Below are 15,601 nucleotides of genomic sequence, written 5' to 3'. Positions count from 1 at the left end.
GGGGGACAGGGACAGAGTCTCCGGGCTGAGCAGAGGCGGACGCCAAACACTGAAGGTGCTGACAAACACCCACGGGCTGGGCGCCTGGGTGGCTCAGTTGATTAAGCGACTGCCTTCGGCTCAGGTCATGATCCTGGAGTCCCGGGATCGAGTCCCGCATCGGGCTCCCTGCTCAGCGGCGAGTCTGCTTCTCCCTCTGACCCTCCTCCCTCTCCTGCTCTCTGTCTCTCATTCTCTCTCTAATAAATAAATAAAATCTTAAAAAACAAAAACAAAACAAAAAAAACACCCACGGGCTGACGAGAGCAGAGCCGGGTCGGGGAGTCCCGCCCCAGGCCTTCTCGACAAGGCTGCATCTCTGGAGAATGCTCTGCTCCTAAACCTTCTTGGACACTGCTCTCTAACCATAATAAAGCCAGGAAAATCAATGCTGAGGAGAGGAGCTAGTTTAATTTGTACAATGGAACGGTGCTTTGTCTTGGACCAAATAAAACTTCAGAACATAATCTTCTCTGAGCTTATCCCCACTCTGCGAAATTCATGTCTGTTCATCTTAGGCTGAATTAATTGGCATAAATGTGAAGAAAGAAGGGGCAGTGGTCCCCTATCAACATACATCACACGTGACTCTTCCCTGGCGCTGCCCAGCTCTGACCCAGCTGCTGGAAGAGGTGAGCTTAGAGACAAGCCCCAGGACTTTCTCTCTGGGTACCCACAGGTTCCCGTTTTCACACAGCCCCCTCCACGGGGTATCTGAGAAGATACACCTCACATAAATCCAGGAGCACGCAGGAACTGCACACCAAATTTAAAAATTATCTGGTAAAAAAGCAATTCCTCCTCTTATAGAAGCTGACATATTAATTTTTTAAAAGATTTATTTATTTTGAGAGAGCATGAGCAGGGGGGAGGGGCAGAGGGAGCAGCAGACCCGCGGCTGAGCAGGCAGCCTGACGCGGGGCTCGATCCCGGGACCCTGAGATCATGACCTGAGCAGAAGGCAGATGCTTAACTGACGGAGCCAGCCAGGCGCCCCAACATATTTTAATTTAAAGTCTAAACCTATTTGGCATATAGCTTGATTTCATTATACTGGAGACTACTGCCTATTACAAAAATAAGTCTCCAGAACATTCTCCCAGAACAGACAGCAGAGCAATGATATGCAGGGAGGAATGACTAGTGGCATCACAGCACGGGAAGGCTTCCTTCAACACAGTCAAAAATGTCTACCCATATCAACCACACATTTAGATACACTTAAATCACACAGAATCAGGTACAGTAGACCATTTCCACCATGACAAGCAAAATGCTTTCTCCCCCAAAATACAGGAGTAGACTCACAATGTGTTTGTGAACAGGTTTTCCCATCAGGTAAGATCAATAAAAGTTGTAAGTCTTACCGTTGTAATTAAAATAAGATATTTATAGTTAAGTAAAACTAAAGATGTTATTAGTATTAGTGTTTTATTCAATTCTGAACTTCTAAGATATAATTCAAGTCTACCCCCCTTCTCATCAGATAAGCTGAATTTATCTGGAATAGCAAGACGGGCTGCCCTTCCTCAGCCCGCGTAACATGTGCCGGGATTTCCTGCACACAGAATGCTAGGAACCTGTTCTATCCATCAACGTAACCCAAAATCACGGAAACCACTCATTATACACTGTTCACTGAGACTATCCTAATCTTACCTTGCTTTCTGCATTTTTTGCTTGTGTAGTTGATGCATAAAGAACGAAGCAATTATTACTACAAAAGACAATGTCCTTCTCCACTCTATTGGAGCTTTCTCGGGAATCCTGAAAAGCAAAGAGAAACGTGTGGGGATCTCAAGTCAAAATTTCATAAAAACAAGATCCATCCATTGTTGGTTTTTATGCTATGTTAAAAGTGAAAGTAGCTCTCTATTGTAAAAGTAAAAAAGTAACTCCCTGCCAATATTTAGCATGTAATTTAGCCAAAGAAAAAATAAATGTACAAAAATAAACTTTATTATCCGTATTTCACTCTATTTAGACATATGTGGGTCTCATATCATCCAGTTTACCAGTCTGCTGTCACTGTTTGGTTTGCAGCTAAACACGTGAAATACATGCTGAGGCTACTTGGTGGAACCTGGGGGCCACGGGGCCACCACAGAGGGGCTCTTCCCGACAAGGAGCAAGCCCTGTGCCGGACACCCCAGCGGAGGAACAGCAGGCACCTTGCTCAGAGAGGCCAGGTCTCGGAGAGACTTCCTGACGCCGCTCCCGAGAATAACCACCCTGCAGTGACAGCACCACTGTGGTCTGAGTGCCACGCCTTCTGCGCCGCCACGCCCAGAGTCCCGACATCCAGAGAGACCTAAGTGCAGAAGACTTTGTTAGGGATTCAAATTAACCAATAACACAGTGTAGTACAAGGTGTAAAACTGCCCTAAATCAACTTAGAACATGGGTCATTTAACTTTCCTGATACTATTCGTTATTCATAAAAATCTTATCTTCTCAGCATAAAAGTGGTTACAGGGCATCTATTACATGCATGGCCCTGGAGTATAAATGGAGGGACACAACTATTCTCAAGCAGCTGGGGAAACAATGCTCGTACACGAGCACAAGAGAAAACCAATTCACCATGATATTAATAGTCCCCCACAAGTGCAAAGCGAGTGGGGTGGGGGATACTACTTTTGTTTGAGGGTTAAGACGATAAAAAATGTTTTATGAAAGATGAAGAGCTACATGTACAAGAGTCTTAAATGAGTGTGATTTGGAAAGTGGTAAAGGGCTAAGAGAGTCCCGGGCCCAAGACGAAAACGTGGTCACATTTGGAGCACATCATCCATGTGGGGCATGGAGGCAGAAAGGAGAACAGGGAAAAATGAGTAAGGCAGAAGCAGCTGGAGGCCGAGCTCAAAAACCCAGCACAGGCAGCTCTCCCTGAGTTCACGGATGAGAAGTGAGGAGCTGCCAGGTCCTGAGAGCAGGGCAAGGACCAAAACAAGACTCCGAGAGAGTGGGGTGAGGAGGCCTCGTCCCTGGGAAGAGCAGGGCCCATGGAGACAGTGCACAGGCCCAACGAGAGGGAAGAGGGGGCGCAAGGCACAGAAGGAAGAGAGAACACAAGTGCAGCCACTGGCCGGCCTCGTGTGCACCGGCCAGAGAGGCAGTGGGGACAGCAGGCCCTCGGGGGGACGCAGAAGCCAACACTGCGGGGGGTCAGCAGCCTGCACAGAGAGCCGGCATTCCACGACTTCCTGGGGACATCAGATCCCACCACAGAAGGTTCAGTTACCCACGACTACATACCAACACGCTGTTACTCGTTCAAAACTGAAGTGGGATTTTACAGAGCATCAGCTTAACCTGTGAATGGAAAGTGAACCTGAGCGTGGCAAACGTAAACCAGCTCACCATTGCTTGCTGGAGGGAACGGCACATCGGGCTGCTTCAGCCGGTACGAGCAGGCTAGTCGGGGAGGGTTTGCAGGTCCTGGCGGCGGCCCGCGGAGAAATACATGCTGTCGACACTCCAAGCCTGGGTTCACTCTGCGGCTACTGACCAAACCCACAGACGGAACATCCGGAGCATTACTAACCTCATAGCTGTTAGGAATTCGGACGTGAAGAAGGTCGGAAAATGCAGCCACCACACTGCTAATGTTCTAAAACGAGAGTGTGAACACTGTGTCACCCCCGAAGGCAGGAGTGAGCCACAGAGGCGAACTTCAGGTACCTGCTCTCTGCAGGACACAGACCGTGCAAGCAAATCCAACCACTTTCATTCAGACTTAAGAGTCTCAGGAAAAAAAAAATCATTTTAATGGACCAGTATCCCCATTTCCTAAACAGAAATCCTCACGCAGGGACCCCTATTAACACTGAGTATGTGCGCGAGCGTTACAGTATTCTAGCTATAGGACACCGCCGTAAGGAGGGAGCTAGACCGCATCAGGTTTCACAGCTAGGCAGAAACTTCCTTCAAGTGAACTCTGTCCAGCTCTGGGCAGAGGTCTGCAACAGCCCACGAGAATGCTGTCACACCAGGGCTGAGTTATACTGACAGCCAAAATGTCCTATCATTGGACCATCAGTATGGTTGCCAATATCCTCACAGAATCAGACAGAAAAAAATTCTCAGCAATTTATTAGTGTTTGATACGAGCAACCGCTACATGAACATTGACACTATTTCTGTAAAAAGTTCTTTTCCATGGCTTCATTTTCTATGTGTAATTATCGAGAGGTTTCTCTCTAAAGGACACACCCTTTAATAAAAACACGAGAACACTAACTTCATTTTGCCCCAGCTTCAGCTGAGATCCATGTGATGCTTATTCAGAGTGCTCAGAAGCAACCCAGACATCCGAATGACTGCTCATCCCAGCTCTGTGAGCTTGTCCGCCATGATCCTGCTCTAAGCCACCTGACACCCCTTAAGAATGGGGACACAGTTTATAATGTTAAAAAAGCTATTTCATCTTTACCTCAGCAGCTGTAGGATGCAGAGTAATTGCCACAGATATAAGACCCGATCTGGGACCATTTGGGGACGAACCAAAAGGCGGTGTGAAAAAAAAAGTGCCTGGCTCAGTTTTGATGTCATTCCTTCTAGATTCCAAACCTTAAGGGGGGGGAGAAAAAAGGGAAGAAGGAGGGAGAGAGGGAGAGAAGGAAGGGAGGAAGGAAAGATGGATTGAGTACTAATGGCTTTTCAAAATCAAATTATGAACGTTAGTAAACTGGCATACTGTAAAGAAAAATAATTTGGCTGAGTACTTTCCCTACCTTTCCCAGCACTGCTAGGAAGAATCGGAATGATGGGGGATGGCACAGGCTCTGGAGGCTCCTCTTTGACCAAGGACAAATCTGGATATCTGCTCACTTCCATCCCAACCACACTCTCCGGAGAGGATGAGGGGACAAAACTGTCAGGACTGTCCCGATCACCACCGTGATCCTGTATCCTGAGAGAAGAACAAAGATAACATGTCAACATGGGCAAACCCATCACTGGGGCTTCCTGCACAACCCAGCCCTGTCTACGAGTGTGACTACGAGGTTCCCTTGGACAATGGCAATGATGTAAGAAGACAAAGAATAGGTTCAGGGCCAAACAAGAAATCTCTCAGAAAAAGACCTAAGAAACACATTCAACTGTTAAGCAATTTAAACAGTAGGTTTCCTCCTGATGGAACTTCAACATCAAAGTTTAAAGACCTGCCAAAGAAAGAAGACGTTCAGATTACAACACAGTGGAGAAAGGATGAAGACTTACACCTCTGCCAAGTTCCAGATCCCTGAGACTAGGAATAGTCTGCAGCCGGAAAAGGAAAGAGCCTTCTCGCACACCCCACGGGCACAGCCGCAGAGCCCGCTGTGCTGCTGCTCATAGTGGAAACGCAGGGAAAACTTGGTCACTAGAGCTTCATGGGCCTTTATTTTTCCTAACTGATCAAGTACGGTGAAAAGAAGAAGAGAATGGTCTAGCCCAAGAAGTTAGAGGTTAACTAGGGTGACTGAGGTCAGAGCGCAAGTGTGGGCTCAAGCTAATGCTATGGGATGCCCCCAAACCTGGGGCCTCCCACTCTCCCCCCACAAAGGAGACCCTGTTATGTGGAGAGAAGCTGAGCAGCAGCATTACGATGAGACCCGAGAGTGGCTTCCAGACGCAGTCCCTGTGACATCCAGTGGTGTCCTGCCCCAGGGCACCACACATGCACACCTAGGAGGCTGCCTCCCACAACTGCTCCCGATTCACAAATCTAGCAACTTCTAGCAATAAGATGCAGGAGAGAGCAAGGAGACCTGGATTCTAAATCTGGATGAGAAACTTCTCCTTTTTGGTCCACAGTTTTCTCATTAGTAAAGTAAGGGACTTAATCTAAATGATGTCTCATCAAATAGAGGGTAGTTACCAGATTATCCAAAAAAGGAATCACCTGATGAAGTACATAAGAGCCTTTCCCAGATCTAACTAGGTGGGTTGTGGTTATCTACTAAGGATGGTGGTTTCTCCCCAGTCAGAATCTTGGGTCTAAAAAGCTGATACAAAGAAGTACAAAACTCTGGGCGGGATAGTCCTTAAATTCTCTTCCCCAAAAGCATTCTCTGGTATCGGTGACTGCCGCTCTTTTATTTTAGACATCTGGGAACATCAGTAAGTGACAGTGATCTGTGAAGTATTTTGCATAGAGACTCCCGTTGCCTTAATGTCTATTTGGTTATTTGCTGAACTTCCTATACCATCTAAGAATTTAAAAATGTACAAACTAATTACATTTAATAGTAAGAATGTTTTATAAACTAAGTCCTAAAGAAAACTATTCACCAAATTTTTACCCCTTCAATGTTTTTACATGCTATCCCTACATTCTGCTAAATATATGTATTTTTTAAAAAATGAAATAACTAAAAAATATGTGAGAAAAAAGGAAAAAAGGACCTCTACCTTAATTCTTCCTGATTATTATGAGGTGGTGTTGGCAGGGAAGCTGGAACATCAACGGTCTTTGGGCCTTGAGCAATAGCTCTGGCTAACAAGTCATCCTGGGGTCGAAATGGCAGCTGAAACGGTTTGGGTCCTAGACTTTTGGTAACTGGAAAAGCGAAAACACAGAACCAAAAATAGATTTAGTCAAAACGGATACATGGGGAGAACCTCACACGATTGCCTTTTCACCAGACACAGCTGACAAAGGCACACTCTGCAAAGGTGTACAACTCGGAGGTGTAGCATCATACCTTCATGGCTCATTAATACGCCAGCTCTTCCAGCAAGTTCTTCAGTTGTCGCAAAACCATTTGCCATCTTCTGACAAGCCATAGGAGGTGGTGTAGGAGGAAGAGAGGCAGGGGGTGTTGGAGGATTACTTAAATTATTCTGCTGCAGGAGACCAAAAAATTTTAAATTATATGCTACAGAGCAAATATGCCATGACCTTGCTAAAACTTAGTTCTGTGAATTTTTAGCACATGGAAGCAAGGCTATAGACATGTCATCAAGATGCATCTTCATTCCTAAATGCACACCAAGAAGATAAATAAATGTACAAGGCCAGGAGGTTTTTTGGTGGGAGAAATACTCATGCTCATATGGACAAATTAGCCATTTGCTTACTCTGCCCAGCTTGAGTACTTGAAATTAAGAAGCAAAGTTACATTATTCTATTCTGTACATCTCTTTTCAAATTTCATTGTTATAGCCAGTGAAAGACAGCTTTAATAAATTGTAAAAGTTCTCAAAAATTCCATTATTCAATTCTCATTAAAATATGCCCTAGTTCTATTAAAAAACAAACAAACAAACAAACAAACAACTTAAGAATTTGTGGTCCTAATCCTATAATTACAACTCATATCCTCAATATTAGAATCTGGATTGTCCAAAACCTCTATAAGAAGCAAAAGTCTTAGCAATAACATGGAAATGGCTAAATCATTAACAAATGGGAGTCCCCTCCAAACATTTCTCTCTGCTTAGCATGTCATCAGTTTGTCCTTTGTTGATTAAGTGATCAGTCTCTCAGGGATTGTTGGAATCTACCAATAATACCATGAGAATCAAGTGCAAGGTGAAATTACAAATCTTGCAAAGATCTGGGATTTCATGAAAGTAATGAAGTTGTGTTGGAGAACAGGTTGCATCAGAAGAGAAGGCATTTATAAGAGTTAGGACAGGTTCTAACTGAAGAGAAAAGCCGATAGTGATAATAAATGGAGCATCACAAGAGAATGACTTTAATACTAAAGTAAGAAGAGAAGCCCTCCAGAAAACCGATGATACTCTCAAATATTTTTGCAAAAAGAGCATTTTACATAAGTCAGATGTGAAGTAAAGAATGTCTAATAAGGCTATTATAAAACGTTGCTAAAATAATAATACCAAAAGATAAATTTGAGTTAGTTTGATATTTTAGTTTAAGAATTAATGTCTAGTTATAATTAATGTCTAGTTAAATCATCAGACAAAATACACTTTTCAATTTTTTTCATTTCATTTTTCAGGGAAAATTGCTAACTACTTTTTTTATTCTATTTACTATGTATTTGGATTCATTTTAAGAGTTAATAAGTTATAGGAAAACAGGTATTTTCTCTACCATGGAAATACATAATGGATGTTCTTCACTATTTGTAGTCTTACCTATAAAACATTACAAATATTTATGTTAGAAACTCTTCATCCAGTGAAATTGTCACCTTTTAGCTGAACTAATAAAGTTTAAATGAAACTTGGAAGATTAGATGAAAAACAAGACAAGCTCTACCAATTCTGATATGGTATCCAAAGAGGAAGCAAGGTAAGACCTTGGTGAAGAAACATACCTTGTAGATCAACTGAGAATAGTAATCCGAAACCCCTTCAAGGGTAGCACTGCCAAAAGTTCCTAGAAGTCGGCTCCCACTATTAAATTGGCCACTGCCATAAGGAAGAAAGTGCGCAAAGTTCACTCCAATGATTGGTTCCATTAGAGGGAGCAGAGAGAGCTGCTATTAAAAAACACATTGAAGAGTAATGTACACGGTCAACAAAACAGAGCGTTTCGCAACTTTTCTAAGACCCAAGGCAACTTAGTCCAATAAGGCTTGAGAAAAACAAGACTTAAAAATTTCGAGTATCAAAATGCTGGAGTAAGTAAGTGAGAGAGACCACAGAATCTCTAGGATATATTTAAAAATGAGCTTTATTCTTATCTGTCTTAAAGGGATGCTGCCAGGCATCTAACAAGAAAAACACGTTCCTTATCTTTGCTCAGCAAGAATCGGGGCGTGAAGGGAGGCCAGGTACCCCCAGTGGCACTCTTAGTGGCTGTCTCCCACCTTCTGTAACAACCACAAAGGTGTAAGAATAGAGTTTACTGCAGGGAGACCGGCAGCTGCATTTCCTTGCATCCAGAGTCACAAGTAACACAGACAGGTTTTTCTTGGTGCTGAGGCTGCTCCTTCGGAACACAAGTAAATCCTGACCATCACCTACCAATCCATCTATCTTACTGCCATTTTCGGGTGCCAATAGGATATGGTGCAGTTTTGCTTGCAATTAGGAAGTCTACTAGACTCCTTGTTGAGACATCATTTATCCTTGTAACTACTTTAATTAGGAAATATGGTAATATAGAGAAAATTTCAGTTTTAATAGGGTTGAAAAAGCATTTGATGCCTCATTTGACTTTTTAAAGGAGCTGCTCTAAGCGACTCACCTGCTTTAGGTGGGTAAAGGTGTCGGTGGTGGAGTACATAGCCTGTTTCTCCTCTTCATCCTTCTTCCTTTTCTTGGAGCGAGGTGCAGCCTTCTCCCCTGTCCTCTGAGTCCGTTTGCTTCGAGGTTTCTTGGTTTCACTTCCTCCATCTGTTTTTGGCAATTGGTTGTTGCCACATCCAAAACCACCTTGCATTTGAGCCCCCAAAGTTTGCTAATGTAATTGGAAAGGTTAAGAGATAAGTGAACTATTCACATGCTGGATTTTGCAGTTCATGCTAATCCAGTTCCATTCTATGACACATATTCCTAACAGGGGTACTAAAAGTTGAGGAAAGGCAGTGGCCTCAAATGGTCTGTTTTCTGAAATATCATCCCCTTTCCAAACATTATTCTCAAGTACAGAAACTGGTAAGCTGCAAAGCTCGAGGAAAGAGCAGAATTCTTAAGTGTGGCTACTTTCCCTCTCAGAGCAAGCATTATTCCTCAGGCGGGACCACAGGGGTGCCAGTGTAGACCAGAGCTCCTCGGTCCTGCTCTCTGGAAGCTGTGGAGGAAGGAGTGCTCTTAGCCAGGTGACCGTGACAGCCCCTGTACTGCGGTCTTGGGGAGTTATTTTGGGTTCCCCTTAGGAAGAGTTGAAATACAAGGTCTGTAGAACAACAGATAAGTTCCATAGCCTATGCACCTTCGCTGAGAGGAACAGTTAGATCACTAAAAACAAACAACACTGGTCATCGAAATTAGCTCATGATCACAAATGTGATTGAGTAATAACTGCTCTATACTTAAAGTCAATGAAAGGGCCTACATATATGCTAGCAAATAACCACCCCCCCTTTTCTTTTAAACCTTTCTCTTTACTTAATGGCTAAGAACCCTGAAGAGGTTCTTAAAGGTACTGCTATCAATACCTAAAAATATGGGAATTTTTTTAGGGGCTAGCTAGTATTTCTAAACTTCACAGTTATACTTTGTTAGATAGGTAACTACAGTTGCTAGACTTATTTTGATGTGTTCTGCACTGAATCTTTGAAGGTTTGAAGATTCTAGTTTCCAGTTTTATTCTAACTGGCTTGGAGCATGCATGGCAACATTTTTCTGTAAAAAGCCAAACAGTAATATTTCAGGCTCTGCAGTCCATACAGTACCTATCATAACTACTCAACACTCTGCCCTGCTACCACCAAAGTAACTATAGAGCATTCATTAATGAACAAGTGTGGCCGTGGTCCAATAAAACTTTTTAAATTCATGGACACTGAACTTGAATTTCATATAATGCTCTCATGTTGTGAAATATTACTCTTCCTTAGATTTTTTTTTCAACCATTTGAAAATGTAAAAACCATTCTAAGCTCAAAAAAGAAAGGGTAAAAGGTCTAAGCAGGCTCAGACTACCCATCCCAGGATGAGATCAATGGTTCTCAAAAAGCAGTCCCCAGAGCAGCAAAAGGAGTACCACCTGGGGATGGTTAGAGATGCACATTCCCTGGTCCCACTCCAGACTTACTGAATCAGAAACTCTAGGAGTGAGGCTCAGTGCCCTGTGTTTCAATAAGCCCTTTAGGTGATACTGATATATTAAAGTTTTGAGAACCACAAGCCTAGAACTGTGCGCCTCTCCATTGGCTCTTATTAAAAAACACATTCTGATTGGTAAGTCTGTGCTGGAGAATAAGATTCTGCATTTCTTAAAAAGTTCCCAGGTAAGCTCAATGCTACTGATCCCCAAGGGCTGCACTTCTGAGTAGCAAAGACCTAAGAATTTCTTACTGGCTTATAAGAGATTAATAATGTAGTTGCTTATTAAGTACGTTTGGGTCAAGCACTTTAAGTGCATTGCAGACGTTATCTCTAATCCTCACAATTACCCTAAAAAGCACGTATTACTACATTTCAAAGAATACTTCTAATTATAGGAGAGCACAAAGGTTAAAAATCATCCAAATGTCTGCCTGAGATAAAAAGTTAACATTTTAATGTATCTGTGTTCAGTCTTTTACCTATGCCTACATATATTGTGTTAAAACACAATGGAGACACTTTGTATTCTTTTATTTTAGTGGCTTGACATTATTTCCCATGACATTAAACATCCTTATATAGCATAAATTGTAGTGGCTGCAAAAAAAATGAAAAAACAACTCATTCAGATATAGCTTTATAGAAATAATAATTTAATCAATAACTACTGTACTAGACTTTCTTTCTTTCTCTTAAATTCTCTCTCTCATTTTTTTCCCTCTACTAGTAGACAGGACATTAGCTATTCATGTGGTTACATCTTTGCATATTTTAGAATTTTATATTCCTTATGTCAGATTCCTCAATACGTAATTAGCAGGTCAAAGATATGCACCTTTTCCAGACATTATCAGCAGAATGTGTTTTAACTCTGTTAATCCTTGCAGCAACCCTACATAACAGGGAATAGTATTACTCCTGTGTACAAATGAGGAAATCAAGGTACAGAAAGGACCGAACCTGCCCAGACCATCCTCCTGGTAAGTGGTGACACATGAACTTAATGCAGGCAGAGTAGGAACCTCATAAACTTTCCAAAAAGGCTCTACCACTCACTGCACAGCAACTAGGAAGGTGCTCTTCTCCTAACCCCAACTTACATGTAAAGAAACAGACTCAGTATGGAGGAAAACTTGGTGTATCCAACTATTGCCACAATAATTTTGCCTGTCGTGTGACTAGAAAGTAAACGGGATTTCGTCATTTGTAAACCGGGGATAATAACCGTTCCTGCCAAATGACTAACTAGTATCTCGGGTAAATGCTCAGCATAGGATACCTACCTGGAATACGGTAAGGCATCACTACCCCTAGTAATAAGGTACCCGACCCCTTGCCACCCTCCTAAATGGATATGAGAATACGTGACACAGTCCAAACATTTATACATATACAAGTGATCTCATTCCTTTTTCTATCCTAACATCCTCTCTATATAACATAATCATCAGTATTAAGACTTAACTTCAATTCCATACACTGAGTACTTATTATGTGCTAATACTGTAGTAAGTACTGAGAACACAAAGGTGCTCAAGATGCAGCCCTATGCCCTTCAAGAAGCTATTTAAGTGGTATTATAAAAACTGCTATGTGAGCACATGGGCATCGACACATCTGAGAATGGTTGAGCTGAGAAAGGTGTGGGGAAGATGATTCTAGAACGGAGTTTTAAAAGAAAAGAAGACGTTGGCCAGATGTGAAAAAGAAAGGACAGCAACAGGCAGAAACAGCAGCATGTGGTGAGATCAGAAAGACCTGCAAGGGGATTGCAAGTAGCTCAGTATTCCTAGGGGGACAGAATGCAGTGGAGAAAGTGGTTAGAGACTGGGCATGTTTGGTGGCGACAAATATGACTGAAGAAATATTACCACTAGAGTTTACAAGTTACCGGACTCTATCACTCCAGCACTCAATCTCTCCAAAATGGTCAAACACACAAATAAGAGAAAACAAAGAGTAAGACAACACTTTTGCTAAAAGAACGGCTTCATTAGCAACCTTAAAATTGAAAATCTGAACGAAATATACCACTTCACCCCATTCAATTAAGAAATGAAAACTGTACAATCCCAACTGAGAAGCACTACAGGGAAAGCTTTAGGAATACGCCAGTAAGGAAGCACGAGCATTCAAGCAGACCAACCTTACAACCTGGAAACCCCAGTCTGGGAATAGCTCAGGGAAGTTCACTGAAATGCAGGGGATGGAATCTTGTAAAGGTATATTTTCAAAGAACCTCTTCAAACAAAAAAAAATGAAAAAACAAAAAAGCAAACTCAATGTTTTGTACCTTAAAAAGGGCAGAATATTGACACAAGGGAAACCATAAAGATAAAATAGTATAAGATGCCATTTGTATAAAATCAAGTATTAATACACTGCAACACAATGGATTCCCAACACGGGTTACCCGAGAGGCGAGTCCCCCCGGGTATTAGCGAGTGCAGGAGCTGTCTTCTGTACTTCGAAGAGGTTAATGGAAACTGCATACTGATTTGCAATAAAGATACACAGACATTCACTTTTTGCCTTAGTTAGATCAGCTCAATGTGGTAATAATCAGCTGACAGGCACATGTTACATACTAAATGCATTAGTACATGTCTTTGATTTTTGAAGAAAAAGTAAACAAATTATGACTTAATATGGGTTATGGGTATGAGTCAAAACATGGGCTCCTCAGAGGTAGAAACAGCAAAATTAGAATTTGTCCTTTAGAGTAAAAAGTTGCAAAATCTTGTTGAAATTAGTATCGTGGTTGGCACTAATCGGCTTAACTGTAATTTAAAACAAAGGGGAGACAAGGAAGTTGTAGTTTTCAGGGAGCACACTTACCAATCCTTCGACTGGGTTCTGCCTCTCAACTAGTTTGTTATCCTTTGTACAGTCGTCTTCTGAAGAAAAGCTGCCTTCAGGTTTTTGACTTAAAAGGGAAGATGATTTCTTATTTTTCAGCAGATGCTTCAGAAGTTCATTGCCCGCATCTCCCTTGGGAGCCGGGGCCCCAGCAGACTGGGGAGGACTCTGCCCTGAGGAGACAGGACCAGCCACCACTCTTTCTTCGGCCTTACTGCCTGTCTGTTCCTCCGGCTCAGGCCCATCTTGGCCCGGGCACTGCTGCGGCTCAGCCGCCTCTAGTTTGACCTCCTCAGCTGGGGCGGGGGTCTCCATGGACAGCTTATCCGCCTCTGGGTTTGCATAAGTCTGTGGATTTGGAGTTCCCTGTGATAAATCACTGTGGGGCAGCTTGTTTTCCAATTCTGTACATAGCTGGCCGGCTGCCGTGTTGGGAGCTGACGGGCAGACAGGCTCCGCTGACTCGGGTTCGACTTGCGGAGGAAGCTCGCCAGGCGTGTTCACTATAGGTGTGGAGGTAGTTTCTGAGATACTCGGGGTCGGTGGAGCAGTTATATCTGAGTGGGGGGTGGATGGCGCCCTGGTGGATTCCACATCCTCATCTTTCTTCTTCTTTCTTGTTCTTTTCTTTTTCCCTTTTTCTTCTGGGATTATGTCGGAATACAACTGGATGAGAGACTGGGCTGATCCTGGATAACTTTGTCCATGGGTTGCTGCAGGGTCTTGGCCACAAGGGAGATTGCTGTTAGCGACTGCAGGTGCTGCAGGTAAAGCAGGTGTAAAAGGAGGCCTCACTGGGGACTGCTGGAAGCTGGCCCCAGAAAGACCTCCATGTACCTGCTTGACAGAATGGAAATTTGGGCTTCCACCCGGAATCGATGGTGAATCAGGAACGAAGGAGGGAGGTCCTATCTGCCTTCGCTCACTGGTTTGCATGAAAGTCTGGGCGGGAGGGGAATTAATAGACCCCTGCTGCATACTCTGCGGCTGTGAGCCCTGCCCCATTTGCTGTTGGTGCTGTGGAGACTGCTGAAGGGGCCTGGGAGGCTGGGGGAAGTCACAAGGCAGCTCAGAACTATAGAACGGAATCTGGGAGCGCAGCGAGCCATGCGGCTGCATCCCCACCCCCTGCTGCAGAGCTCTCTGTCTGTCTACCTCTTGCATGAGCTGGATTCGTTGTCTTTCCTGCTGTTCTCGTAAACGTTCCTTTCGTTCCCGTTCCTGGAAACTTTCACTGAAGGGGTTATTGTCATCAAATTCCACCCGTGGTGGTGGTCCACTCTGTGGATTTGCACTGGACACCGTCCCTGGTGCTGGTGTGCAAGTTCTTATTGGTAATGGGGCAACGGGAGGCTGAATCCTAGCAGGATTGAGGGGGAGGTGGGCAGGAGCACTGGAAGGCTGCCAGCCAGGTAAACTCGGCATTCTAGCAGGGCTGGACTGCCCCGCAATGACCGCTGTGTGCTGCTGGTGCTGCAGCTGCTGTGGCACCAAGGGGAAGCTGGGCTGGCTAATGGCAGGTGCCGTGGCACCTGGGACCAGGGGCGGCTGGGGCTGGACACCTGGCATCACGGAAGGCGGGGCCATGGCGCACTGCTGCTGCTTGATCCGATAATCTTCAATCAACTCGGCATGCTCTTTCTGTTGTTTACGGATCTGGAATCAAAAAGTCAGGCTTACTCATTTATTTATACTGCAGGTATCAAACTAGATCACCGGCTGATGATTACGGTGGGGGTTATATATGAGGCAGATCTTGCAGACGCAAAAGTATTTTGCTTAGGCAGCGGCAAAAAAAAGAAAAAAACTGGATCGATAAGCACTAACGAAAGACTGCGAATCTTTTTAACAACAGAATTTTCCTAAATCATTTGTAAAACTTCTTTACATATGATAGACCAAAAACAAATTCGAAATATATTTTTCTGAAATGAATATTTTAAAAACCTTACCACTAAAGTCATAAACTATTTAAGCTACACATCAAAAAGTAAAATAGGACAATAAACAAAGGCTACACAGGAAT

General features: G+C 43.5%; 1 protein-coding gene across 14 annotated transcripts in view; it reads right to left on the bottom strand.

The window, feature by feature from the left end:
* Positions 1–15,601, bottom strand: part of KMT2C (lysine methyltransferase 2C) — a 270,106-nt gene that overhangs the window by 13,301 nt on the left and 241,204 nt on the right. For 8 of the 14 annotated variants that reach the window (XM_081799810.1, XM_081799816.1, XM_081799817.1 and 5 more), the window contains 10 exons: positions 13,555–15,231; positions 9,191–9,403; positions 8,316–8,480; positions 6,732–6,873; positions 6,439–6,586; positions 4,776–4,954; positions 4,475–4,611; positions 3,403–3,652; positions 2,211–2,350; positions 1,699–1,806 (listed from right to left, as the gene is read on the bottom strand). In XM_081799810.1, the coding sequence (XP_081655936.1) occupies positions 1,699–1,806; positions 2,211–2,350; positions 3,403–3,652; positions 4,475–4,611; positions 4,776–4,954; positions 6,439–6,586; positions 6,732–6,873; positions 8,316–8,480; positions 9,191–9,403; positions 13,555–15,231 (3,159 nt within the window). The remainder of the gene's footprint in view (positions 1–1,698; positions 1,807–2,210; positions 2,351–3,402; positions 3,653–4,474; positions 4,612–4,775; positions 4,955–6,438; positions 6,587–6,731; positions 6,874–8,315; positions 8,481–9,190; positions 9,404–13,554; positions 15,232–15,601) is intronic. The other 6 variants (XM_081799821.1, XM_081799822.1, XM_081799823.1 and 3 more) reach the window with 4 other exon arrangements.

The sequence above is a fragment of the Leptonychotes weddellii genome, chromosome 12 (assembly GCF_054177405.1).
Source record: "Leptonychotes weddellii isolate Sample4059 chromosome 12, ASM5417740v2, whole genome shotgun sequence".
Lineage (NCBI taxonomy): Eukaryota > Metazoa > Chordata > Mammalia > Carnivora > Phocidae > Leptonychotes > Leptonychotes weddellii.
Note: the sequence above shows the minus strand (reverse complement) of the source record. Positions and strands in the feature narration are given on the sequence as shown.